The 12,877-nt window shown below is 43.9% G+C and overlaps 1 protein-coding gene across 1 annotated transcript in view; it reads right to left on the minus strand.

Moving 5' to 3' along the window:
• Positions 1 to 239: 239 nt before the first annotated feature.
• Positions 240 to 12,877, minus strand: part of LOC125379352 (glutathione hydrolase 1 proenzyme-like) — an 86,868-nt gene continuing 74,230 nt past the window's right edge. Inside the window, exons 6-12 of the mRNA XM_048395760.1 lie at positions 10,921 to 11,081; positions 9,730 to 9,879; positions 5,165 to 5,301; positions 4,694 to 4,881; positions 4,150 to 4,390; positions 2,956 to 3,069; positions 240 to 1,616 (exon numbers count right to left, since the gene is read on the minus strand). Of these exons, the coding sequence (XP_048251717.1) occupies positions 1,473 to 1,616; positions 2,956 to 3,069; positions 4,150 to 4,390; positions 4,694 to 4,881; positions 5,165 to 5,301; positions 9,730 to 9,879; positions 10,921 to 11,081 (1,135 nt within the window). The 3' untranslated portion in view covers positions 240 to 1,472. The remainder of the gene's footprint in view (positions 1,617 to 2,955; positions 3,070 to 4,149; positions 4,391 to 4,693; positions 4,882 to 5,164; positions 5,302 to 9,729; positions 9,880 to 10,920; positions 11,082 to 12,877) is intronic.

A 12,877-nucleotide genomic window follows, 5' to 3' on the forward strand; every position in this document is an offset into this window, starting at 1 on the left:
TTGAGATTTCCCTCTACCAATATCAAACGGGTCCTTTGTCTTGCTGTAATCCCACCCCATACCATAACGCTGCCGCCCCCGAACCGATCTTCTTCCATGACACAATGATTGATGTAACGTTCACCTCCACGTTGGTACACTCGAATCCGTCCATCGCTGTGGCTGAGGTGAAAACGAGACTCGTCAGTCAATAGAACTTGTCCCCAGTGTGTGGAATTTGAAGGGGTGTCACAGATTTGTTGGGTGCTATTTAGCTGCAGCATCGGCCATTGTGTTACAAATGATACCAACATGGCTAAGCAACAAAAAACGCATTGGCCAGTAGCAAGAACGTTTAATAATTGATTAATTTCAATTAAAAGAGAATGTTTACAAGATTGATTTTTAATTGACTGAAAACAAGAAAGTAAGTCTGAAAATATAACATATTGCTTATGTTTGGATTGTTTATCTATGTACTCTAATGCTGTTAATATGGCCTTGGATTCGGCCGTAAAAATGAAACAGTTATCCTGAAGTCTTAAAGATATTGTCCTGGATCTAATTATGCTGGCGCTGGCAACAGCGTGACCATCCTTAGATCCATCGGTAAATATAGATTTAAAAGTATCATATTTGTTCTCTTAATTCATTATATTCCTGTTCATTAATCAGCTGATTTGTTTCCGATTTCTTTAAACCTCTGGAATTACCAATTTCCCTGGCGGAGAAGATAAAAGTTCTGTGGGAGCTATATTTTCGAGATTTATTTTAGCATCAGGAATATGAGAGATGTAAGAGATGTAAACACAACCGAAGTTTGGATTGGAGTCATTAGAATGCAATTAAGAAATGTACCGTAAAGATAATTTAATGTGACGTTGTTTAAGTAATGGTTCATCGACCTCTAGATACAGGCCATGAACTGGAGATGTTCTAAAGGCTCCTAGGCAAAGCCTCGGGCCCTGGAGATGAATAGAATCATTTTTTTTCAAATTGCTTTTATATGCTCCACCACTTGATAATGGAGCCGTAATCAAGTTTAGAGCGGATAAGCGCTCTGTACAGTTAAACTACTTTCAATAAATCCAATGCTTTCAGTCTTATGATTGAATGGTTTATGTGTTGCAGAAAGGTCATGTGCTGGTCAAAAATAATTCCAAGAAAATTGGCCTCTTTTACAACTTTGATAGGAGTACCATCCAAAACTAAACCAGGGTCCTTATGCGGCTTATACTTTCTACTCACTCACTCACTCACTCACTCCATACGTTACTGACCAAGAAGCGAAGGAATATAAATTTCACCGTACATTTTATTGTTATATCGTTTGGTCGTCGTAGACTTACAAAACCATTACATACATTCAAGGTCACAAAGGCAAAGAGAAACGTATATGTAAAGGGCATGTCAAATTGAACACGTTATACTCAGTAAGATGGCAGGGATTATTTCACCACATAACCGATTCCCAATTAATGTGGTTTCATTCACTAATATCCGTCTGGCTGGCCACCCTTTCGTAGATCACAAGCACTGTGCCTCATGTTGTCCTTGACCCGGACTATATTGACAACTGATGTGAATCCGTAGCTTGTGACGTTGTGGCCTTTAGCAATGAGACCATTCACCACTGCCTGCAATGGAATAAGATATGGAATATCGATGACGATAGAATCTAAGGACCGGAACACTGTTGCTCTTATGAAAAGTAAAACCTTAAACGTTAACAACAATGCCCTGATTCGCCTGGAAAGCTGCCTTCAAAGAGTCACCCTCAATATATAGTGGGGTACATCTCACCTGTTGAACTTCCTCAGTATAAACTGTGACAAACATATGCATGTGATAAACCTCACCTGTTGAACGTCCTCCTCAATACAGACAGTGACACAGATATGCATGTGATAAACCTCACCTGTTGAACGTCCTCCTCAATACACACAGTGACAAACATATGCATGTGATAAACCTCACCTGTTAAACGTCCTCCTAAATACACACAGTAACACACATATGCATGTGATAAACCTCACCTGTTGAACGGCATCCTCAATACACAAAGTGACACACATATGCAAGTGATTAACCTCACCTGTTGATCGTCCTCCTCAATGCACACAGTGACACACATATGCAAAGTGATTAACCTCACCTGTTGATCGTCCTCCTCATACACAATGTAACCGATATGCATGTGATAAACCTCACCTGTTGAACGTCCTCCTCAATACACACAGTGACACACATATGCATGTGATAAACCTCACCTGTTGAACGTCCCCCTCAATACACACAGTGACACACATATGAATGTGATAAACCTCACCTGTTCATTTCCTCCTCAATACACAAAGTGACACACATATGCATGTGATAAACCTCACATGTTGAACGTCCCCCTTTAATACACACAGTGACACACATATGCATGTGATAAACCTCACCTGTTGAACGTCCTCCTCAATACACACAGTGACACACATATGCATGTGATAAACCTCACCTGTTGAACGTCCCCCTCAATACACACAGTGACACACATATGAATGTGATAAACCTCACCTGTTCACCTTCCTCCTCAATACACAAAGTGACACACATATGCATGTGATAAACCTCGCCTGTTGAACGTCCTCCTCAATACACAAAGTGACACACATATGCATGTGATAAACCTCACATGTTGAACGTCCTCCTCAATACACAAAGTGACACACATATGCATGTGATAAACCTCACCTGTTGACCGTCCTCCTCAATACACACAGTAACACACATATGCATGTGATTAACCTCACCTGTTGATCGTCCTCCTCATACACAATGTAACACACATATGCATGTGATAAACCTCACCTGTTGAACGTCCTCCTCAATACACAAAGTGACACACATATGCATGTGACAAACCTCACCTGTTGAACGTCTGCCTCAATACACACAGTGACACACATATGCATGTGAAAAGCTCACCTTTGGAAAGCCATCTTCAACTGATAATGTGGACGGCAAAAGCTGGTGATGAAGACGTTTGTGGTCCAGGGCTTCTCCGGCACTCAGCCCAAACTTGAGGGTATGTAGTGTTACCTGTACAGAAACAACGTGAAAACGTGTGCATCTGAAATATATCCAGTCAGTGACACGTCATGATTGATGTGCATCAATGTTCTGCAGTGTCACAAAATTGTTTAGGTGTATGTGCAACATATTCCGTCAGTGATTTAACTTCTTTCAGTGGCATTTAGAAGTTGGTGTGATGAAGTAAGACAAGTTCTATGGATGAACAACTTCACTGCTCGATAAAGGTGTTAGGATCTACACCGAAACGTCGCACTAATTGTAATAAAGAAGTTGTTCATCCATAGTGATTTAACATCGTTAATTATCATGTGCACACCAATCATCAGTGATCATCTTCGCGTTAACTGACTATAAAATTCTGGAGTTACATAATGGCTGGACCAACCAGTCACTGCATAGTCCAATCAAGAGCGCCAACTCTTTTTTACAATATAGATCTTGATTATCGATGAGATCGTTTTGACGGGCGTCGCCATTTTGTACAATATATTTTGCCAAACTAACATTAATGTCAACATAAAGCGAGTGACTGAATGTTTGAGATTAAATCTTCCTTCTCGCTACCGCTAAGCAAGGATCTGAACACATCCCATTACGGATCACGTCGGAACGCCCTCCCTTCTACCAATCAAAACGGCGCTTACTAGACAGTCGGAATGTGTTTCAAAGCCCAGTCCGGAATGAGGTGAGGTGAAATGAAATGGGGTTTAACGTTGCCTTCAAAATTATTGCACTTATATGGCTACGTGCATGTGAGCGTGTGTGTGTGCGTGTGTGTGTGTGTGTGTGTGTGCGTGTGTGTGTGTGTGTGTGTGTGTGCGTGAATGGCTGATGTCGAGTTTTGGTAAGTCACTTCATTGGTAGGTACTAATCGGGGCGAACCAGGACTCGAACCCACGATCGAAGGTTGCTGTTATGACAAGGGACGCAACTCTGCACAGCAAATTGCGGCGCCTTTGACGACTAAACCACCCGTGCCCCCATATGGTATTATAGTTTCAAGCCTGATTACGCGTTTGCATAATTTTAGGTCTAAATCTGTAACGGTGATTCGTGTTTTGCTTGTGGTGGTGTACTTCAACATACCAATGCTGCAGCTGTTGTAATCTTTGGGCCACCAGCTCCTCCCAAAACCAAGATGACGTCACCGGAGTTATCTACCACAACAGTAGGACACATTGACGACAGAGGGCGCTTTCTGGGTTTGATATAATTGGCGGGTGATGCTGGCACACCGTACACGTTGACAGTACCGGGTGTCGAGAAGTCGTCCATTTCATTGTTATAAATTATTCCTGTTGTCTTACCAAGAACTTTCGATCCAAAACTGAATAGGAAAGAAGTTGTGACCAACATTATACATACGAATAATAAACATCCTTTAATCTTTTTAACGGAACTTTAGACAATCAGATACAATAAATTATCAGTATAAGAGGGAATATACAGTCACACATCGTTGTGTCGAACTTTGACGTGTCGAACTTACGGTAGTCTCGAAGCAAAACAGGTACTGCACTTTTTTCCTTAGGTCAGTGATGTCCCCAGCGTTCGCCAAAGGGGTAAACATATGCTTTTCACCATTGTTTGCCTTACATCTTAAAACTGATCGATGTCAAGTTGGACTCACAAGTAATTTATGGTTGATGTTATCGCAACGGCGTTTCCCTCCGCATCTACAACAGAGAGGTGCGTGGTTCCTTGGTCTAGCGCACTGGAGAAGGTAGCACCATAGTACTTGGCGTCGTGAGTTGCTGCGTCATCAATCTTGGCCCGGGTAGAATCTCCAAATTCCCGAGATGTCATGTTTTTCATCAACTTAAACACGATCACAAACACAGATGACATTAAAGTGGCATTCCAGTCGGAATTACAGGCAGGTGAATTGCCATTTTCGCATGTTTGTTCGGCCATAACGGGCGACTAATGGGATCGGGTGGTCAGACTCACTGACTTGTTTGATGCACGTCATCGTATCCAAATTATGTAGATCGGTACTCCTGAATGGAATGTCTGGTCCAGATTCGATTATGTACAGACCGCCGTCATATAGCTGGGATATTGCTGAGTGCGACGTTAAACAAGAAACAAACAAACTTACATCTGCCACGTCTTCAAAATCTTCATCACCAAGTTCTGATCTTTTGGCATATGCGAACTTGAAAGCCTCCACTATTCTGTGGTATGTCAGTATGCTGTTGTCATCATTCGAGACACTTTCAGTCGTGAAGTTGTACCCTGCAAATGTAACTTGATACATACACACTGGGGCACGATGCCAGCTAACAATATTACATTATGTGTGTGTGTGTGTGTGTGTGTGTGTGTGTGTGTGTGTGTGTGTGTGTGTGTGTGTGTGTGTGTGTGTGTGTGTGTGTGTGTGTGTGTGTGTGTGTGTGTGTGTGTGGGTGGATGGGTGGGTAGGTGGGTGGGTAGGTAGGTAGGTAGGAAGGTAGGTAGGTAGGTAGGTAGGTAGGTAGGTAGGTAGGTAGGTAGGTAGGTAGGTAGGTAGGTGGGAAGGTAGGTAGGTAGGTAGGTAGGTAGGTAGGTAGGTAGGTAGGTAGGTAGGTAGGTAGGTAGGTAGGTAGGTGGGAAGGTGGGTAGGTGGGTAGGAAGGTAGGAAGGTGGGTAGGTAGGTAGGTAGGTAGGTAGGTAGGGAGGTAGGGAGGTAGGTAGGTAGGTAGGTAGGTAGGTAGGCAGGAAGGCAGGTAGGCAGGCAGGCAGGCAGGCAGGCAGGCATGCAGGTAGGTAGGTAGGTAGGTAGGTAGGTAGGTAGGTAGGTAGGTAGGTAGGTAGGTAGGTAGGTGTGTGGGTGGGTGGGTGGGTGGGTGGGTGGGAAGGTGGGTAGGTGGCCAAAAAATATAACTTGCAAGCTTCAATTCATATTTATTACGCAGATACATGGCATCCAACATTTTCGAACTATAACTGTTTACGTCATAACTGCAGTCAGTGACGATACGGATTACACAGAGCCATAGATAAACCACTTATGTATGGTTAGCATAGTGAAGCTCTACAAGGTATACGGTCAGGGTTGTACGCCTTTTCAGAATAAAGAACGATTTGTCTGCAGCAGTTAATGAAAACATCCTGTCTCTAACATAAACTCCAACTGGGTGGTGGCTTTTCTTTTGTGATAAGTGTCATTGTTTCATTGTGTTTCATATTGGAACAGCTTAACCTACTGATGATTAAATGTGAATAGTTTGACTGAAAGGGCTGAAAATCGGTCGAAGCAGCAACTCGCTATGTTTCGTGAGAGAATATTTTTCTGTTAAATCGTGTATGTACGATTACAAATCACAGACTAATTCTATTTGACTGGCAATAATAGTTCGCGTTATTGTGCACATTGTGGCTGGTGCTACGTTAAAACAGGTCATGCTTTCCCTTTTCGGGAGCACCTGGTGTCATCACTGATATTCAGTGATCTTTTATATAATTTTCACCAATATTTTGCCTTTTACACCCAGTTTCGGCAGATAATGGAGACTGGTTATTTTCTGGCGTTTTGTAAATATCCTGTCGCTCAAGGACGGTATCGCGTTCTACTTGACTGTTCATTCTACTTCCCATTGGGGTGAAAATATGTCCTTGTTTGTTAGATTAATGAGCCAAATATTATAGAATTCCAGTAGTTCTACCATAAAGACAAGTGAGTTATACATAGAGAATCTCACCCGAGTGTCTTTTGATATCAAATATATCAACATGAGTTGATAAAAGTGGCAAAACTCCGAGGCTTGCCGGGGATTTTTTCCACTTTTATCAACAAGTGTTGATATATTTGATATCAAAAGACATGATGGTGAGATTTTATTTATCATCCAACATCAATCTTCCAACTTGTTCAGTTTGTAGACAGTAATAAGCAGCGTCTTTAGTGTAAAAAGTACTGCTAACAGCTTCAGTAGCAGAGCCATAGGTGATGTCATTTGATTGTGACATCATGGTAACCAATGACATCACAAATTCACAATGTTCTTCAAAGCATTGTGATGCAGTTTCATTGCAGCGATATCTACACTGTAGATATCGCTTGATCTCACCCAAGGGATATCTCCTGAGGGAGCCAGTTTTTGATAAAAACAAACACGCCCATCTTCATATGCCACGCATTGCTGTATAGAAACAAAGTTAAAATGTATGTGACGTCTCTGTACTCAAGGTACTATAGGACTTTTGACTTAAGTGCTTGATCATGAATAAAGAATGAAAAGAAGACTATACCGTCTAGGACATTGGGGACAATGATGACATATCGCCTGGACATTGAGAAAGGAGCCATATCGTCTAGGACATTGAAGGGGAAGGCCACATCGTCTTGGACATAAGGGCAAGGCCATACCGTTTAGGGACATGAGCACAAGGCCATACCGTCTCAAAATTGAGGACGAGGCAATACCGTCTAGGACATTAAGGGTAAGACCATACCTTCTAGGACATTGGGGACCAGGCCATACCGTCTAGGACATTGAGGACAAGGCAATACCGTCTTGGACATTGGGTACAAGGCAATACCTTATAGGACACTGAGGATAAGACAATACCGTCTTGGACATTAAGGGTAAAACCATACCATCTAGGACATTGGAGACCAGGCCATGCAGTCTAGGACATTGGGGACCAGGCAATACCGTCTAGGACATTAAGGGTAAAACCATACCATCTAGGACATTGGAGACCAGGCCATACCGTCTAGGACATTGGGGGCAAGGCAATACCGTCTTGGACATTGGGGACAAGGCAATACCGTCTTGGACATTGGGGACAAGGCAATACCATCTTGGACATTGAGGACAAGGCAATACCGTCTTGGGCATTGGTGACAAGGCTATACCGTCTAGGACATTGAGGACAAGGCTATACCGTCTAGGACATTGAGGACAAGGCCATACCGTCTAGGACATGGATACCAGGCCATACCGTCTAGGACATTGAGGACCAGGCCATACCGTCTAGGACATTGGAGACCAGGCCATACCGTCTAGGACATTGGGTACAAGGCAATACCTTATAGGACACTGAGGATAAGACAATACCGTCTAGGACATTAAGGGTAAAACCATACCATCTAGGACATTGGAGACCAGGCCATACAGTCTAGGACATTGGGGACAAGGCAATACCGTCTTGGACATTGGGGACAAGGCAATACCGTCTTGGACATTGGGGACAAGGCAATACCATCTTGGACACTGAGGACAAGGCCATACCGTCTAGGACATTGGAGACCAGGCCATACCGTCTAGGACATTGGGGACAAGGCAATACCGTCTTGGACATTGGTGACAAGGCTATACCGTCTAGGACATTGAGGACAAGGCCATACCGTCTAGGACATTGAGACCAGGTCATACCGTCTAGGACATTGGGGACAAGGCCATACCTTCTAGGACATTGGAGACCAGGCAATACCGTCTAGGACATTGGAGACCAGGCCATACCGTCTAGGACATTGGGTACAAGGCAATACCTTATAGGACACTGAGGACAAGACAATACCGTTTAGGACATTAAGGGTAAAACCATACCATCTAGGACATTGGAGACCAGGCCATACAGTCTAGGACATTGGGGACAAGGCAATACCGTCTTGGACATTGGGGACAAGGCAATACCGTCTTGGACATTGGGCACAAGGCAATACCATCTTGGACATTGAGGACAAGGCCATACCGTCTTGGACATTGGAGACCAGGCCATACCGTCTAGGACATTGGGGACAAGGCAATACCGTCTTGGACATTGGTGACAAGGCTATACCGTCTAGGACATTGAGGACAAGGCCATACCGTCTAGGACATGGAGACCAGGCCATACCGTCTAGGACATTGGGGACAAGGCCATACCTTCTAGGACATTGGAGACCAGGCAATACCGTCTAGGACATTGGAGACCAGGCCATACCGTCTAGGACATTGGAGACAAGGCCATACCGTCTAGGACATTGGGGACAAGGCCATACCGTCTAGGACATTGAGGACAAGGCCATACCGTCTTGGACATTGAGCACCAGGCCATACCGTCTAGGACATTGGGGACAAGGCCATACCGTCTTGGGCATTAAGGGTAAGGCCATACCGTCTAGGACATTGGGGACAAGGCTATACCGTCTAGGGCATTGAGGGTAATGCCATACCTTCTAGGATATTGAGGACAATGCAATGCCGTCTAGGACATTGAGAACAAGGCCATACAGTCTATGAGATTGAGGACAATGGCATACTGTCTAGGACATTGAGGGCAAGGACATACAGTCTAGGACATTGAAGGTAAGGCAATGCCGCCTAGGACTTCGAGTGCATGGCCATACAGTCTAAGACATTAAGTGCAAGGCCATACAGTCTAGGTTATTTAGAGTAAGGCCACGTAGTCTAGGACATTGAGGGTAAGGCCATACGGTGTAGGACATTAAGGGTAAGGTCATACCGTCTAGGACATTAAAGGCAAGGCCATACCGTCTAGGACATTGAGTGCAAGGCCATACAGCCTAAGACATCAAAGGCAAGGCCATACCATCAAGAACGTTGAGGTAAGGCCATACCGTATAGGACATTGAGGGCAAGGCCATACAGTCTAGGACATTAAAGGCAAGGCCATACCGTCAAGGACATTTAGTGCAAGGCCATACAGTCTAGGACATTAAAGGCAAGGCCATACCGTCTAGGACATTGAGGATGTATGCATACACAGCTCCACTTCCTGGTGCGGGCATTGAGTGCACTCTGTTGCCATCTCTCAGGGTGAAGGTAACTGGTGTTCGCCATGAGGCCGTATACCCACTCAGGTCTTCTTTTGATACGATGCCACCTGGAATGAACCACAGTTGAGAGAGATCGGACTTGTTATGGTTTTAGCCTACTCAGAGATAACAAACGACACATTAACATTGATGTCCTGGAATACATCCTTCACCATTGTCCTCCATCACACCATTCAACACCATTCACCATTCTCCTCCATCTTATCAAACAACACTATTCACCAGTCTCCTCCATCACACCATTCAACACCTCTCAACATTCTCCACCATCAGACCATTCAATACCTCTCACCATTCACCTCCATCACACAATTCAACACCACAAACTATTTTTCTCCATCACACCATTCAACAACACTCACAACTCTCCTCCATCACACCATTCAACACCTCTCACCATTCTCCTCCACCTCATCATTCAACACCACAAACAATTCTTCTCCATCACACCATTCAACAACACTCAACTCTCTCCCCAATCAGGCCATTCAACACCACTCACCCTTCTCCTCCATCAAACCATTGAACAACACTCATCACGTTCCTCCGCCACACAATTCAAGACCATTTTCCTACATCTCACCATTCAACACCATTCTCCTCAATCACACCATTCAACAACATTCAACACTCTCCCCATCACATCATTCAACATCACCCACCATTCTCCTCCATCTACTATTCAACACCTTTCTCCTCGACCTCATCTTTCAACACCTCTGACCATTCTCCTCCATCACACCATTCAATACCATTTTCCTCCATCACACCATTCAACAACATTCAACACTCTCCCCATCACATCATTCAACATCACCCCTCATTTTCCTCCATCTCACCATTCAACACCATTTTCCTCCATCTCACCATTCAACACCTTTCTCCTCCACCTCATCTTTCAACACCTCTGACCATTCTCCTCCATCTCACCATTCAACACCATTCTCCTCTATCGCACCTTTCAACACCATTCTCCTCCATCACACCTTTCAACACCATTCTCCTCCATCACACCATTCAACATCACCCACCATTCACCTCTATCTCACTTATCTTCTCCCCTACCCCGCCCATTCAACAACACCCACCATTTTCCTTTATCTCAGACACTATGGCATCAGTCAGGCTGCCGTTATAGAAGGCCGAGGCCCCTTCAGTAGCGACAGTCTCCAGGGTGTCTGCGAGTTTGGGATACTTGACCGTGTCTCCAGCCTTCACCATGGCACCAGTCGTAGGGTGGAAGTACATTCTGGTGTGGAGTGATAAAACAGTTACACAGTAATACAATAAAACGTTGACATATTCAGATGTAGGGTGGAAGTACATTCTGGTGGGAGTAATAAAACAGTTACACAGTAATACAATAAAACGTTGACATATTCAGATGTAGGGTGGAAGTACATTCTGGTGGGAGTAATAAAACAGTTACAAAGTAATACAATAACACGTTGACATATTCAGATGTAGGGTGGAAGTACATTATGGTGTTGAGTAATAAAACAGTTACAAAGTAATACAATAACACGTTGACATATTCAGATGTAGGGTGGAAGTACATTCTGGTGGGAGTAATAAAACAGTTACAAAGTAATACAATAACACGTTGACATATTCAGATGTAGAGTGAAAGTACATTCTGGTGTGGAGTAATAAAACAGTTACACAGTAATACAATAAAACGTTGACATATTCAGATGTAGGGTGGAAGTACATTCTGGTGTGGAGTAATAAAACAGTTATGCAGTAATACAATAAAACGTTGACATATTCAGATGTACGGTGGAAGTACATTCTGGTATGGAGTAATAAAACAGTTTCACAGTAGTACAATAAAACTTTGACATATTCAGATGTAGGGTGGAAGTCGATCTAGTATGGAATGATAAAACAGCTACACAGTAAGACAATAAAACGTTGACATATTCAGATGTAGGGTGGAATTCGATCTAGTATGGAATGATAAAACGGCTACACGGTAAGACAATAAAACGTTGACATATTCAGATGAAGGGGGGAAGTCGATCTAGTATGGAATGATAAAACGGCTACACAGTAAGACAATAAAACGTTGACATATTCAGATGTAGGGTTGAAGTTCATTCTGGTATAGGTGAGGTGAAATTGGGTTTAAAGTCGCGTCCAAGATTATTACACCTATATAGCGACGTGCATGCACGTGTGTGTGTGTGTGTGTGTGGCTGTTTGTACTAGTCCGGACTGATGCCGATTTATAGTGCTAGCTCAATGAGATACCATGCCGCAGGTCCACATGAATACCCCACTCAGACACAGTATACTGACTCCGAGCCGACCAGTCCTTGTTTAAGCCCCTTAATGCCGAGCGCCAGACATGGTAACAACAAATACAATCTTTTAACGTCTTTTGGTATGACGCGGCCGGTTTTCGAACCCCGGACCTTCCGCTCTCCGGGCGGACGCTTTACCACAAGACCACGGAGGCGGCCATTCTGGTATAGAATAGTAAAACAGTTATGCACCAATAGAACAAAACATTGATATTTTGATATGTACAAATTGTTTGCAGCATGAATGGACAACACGGCAACCCTCATCAAGCCAGAGTGAGTGAGTGAGTGAGGTTTTACGCCGCTTTTAGCAATATTCCAGCAATATCGCGGCGGGGGACACCAGAAATGGGCTTCACACATTGTACCCATGTCGGGAATCGAACCCGGGTCTTCGGCTTGACGAGCGAACGCTTTAACCAATAGGCTACCCGACCGCCCCTCATCAAGCCAGAAATCAGACAGGTTAATGCGTTACACTAGTTGTCATGACAGACTGAAAATCGCTCTTGCCCATCTGACCAGCAACATTCAATTAATTCGAAGGCTGTCTGTACATCACATGGGAGCTTTATGACCAACGTCCCACGCCGTTGGGTCGTTCAGTTAGACGTACTCACATAACTCACCGAGTCATACCAACCGAAATATTTGTGGTCTCGAACGACCAGCATAGGTTGATTCGGCCCTTAAATTCGGGCCAGGAGTTCTCATATCGTCTCATTTTGTTGTACAGGTC

The sequence above is a fragment of the Haliotis rufescens genome, unplaced genomic scaffold (genome assembly GCF_023055435.1).
Source record: "Haliotis rufescens isolate VD_foot unplaced genomic scaffold, xgHalRufe1.0.p SCAF_14, whole genome shotgun sequence".
Lineage (NCBI taxonomy): Eukaryota > Metazoa > Mollusca > Gastropoda > Lepetellida > Haliotidae > Haliotis > Haliotis rufescens.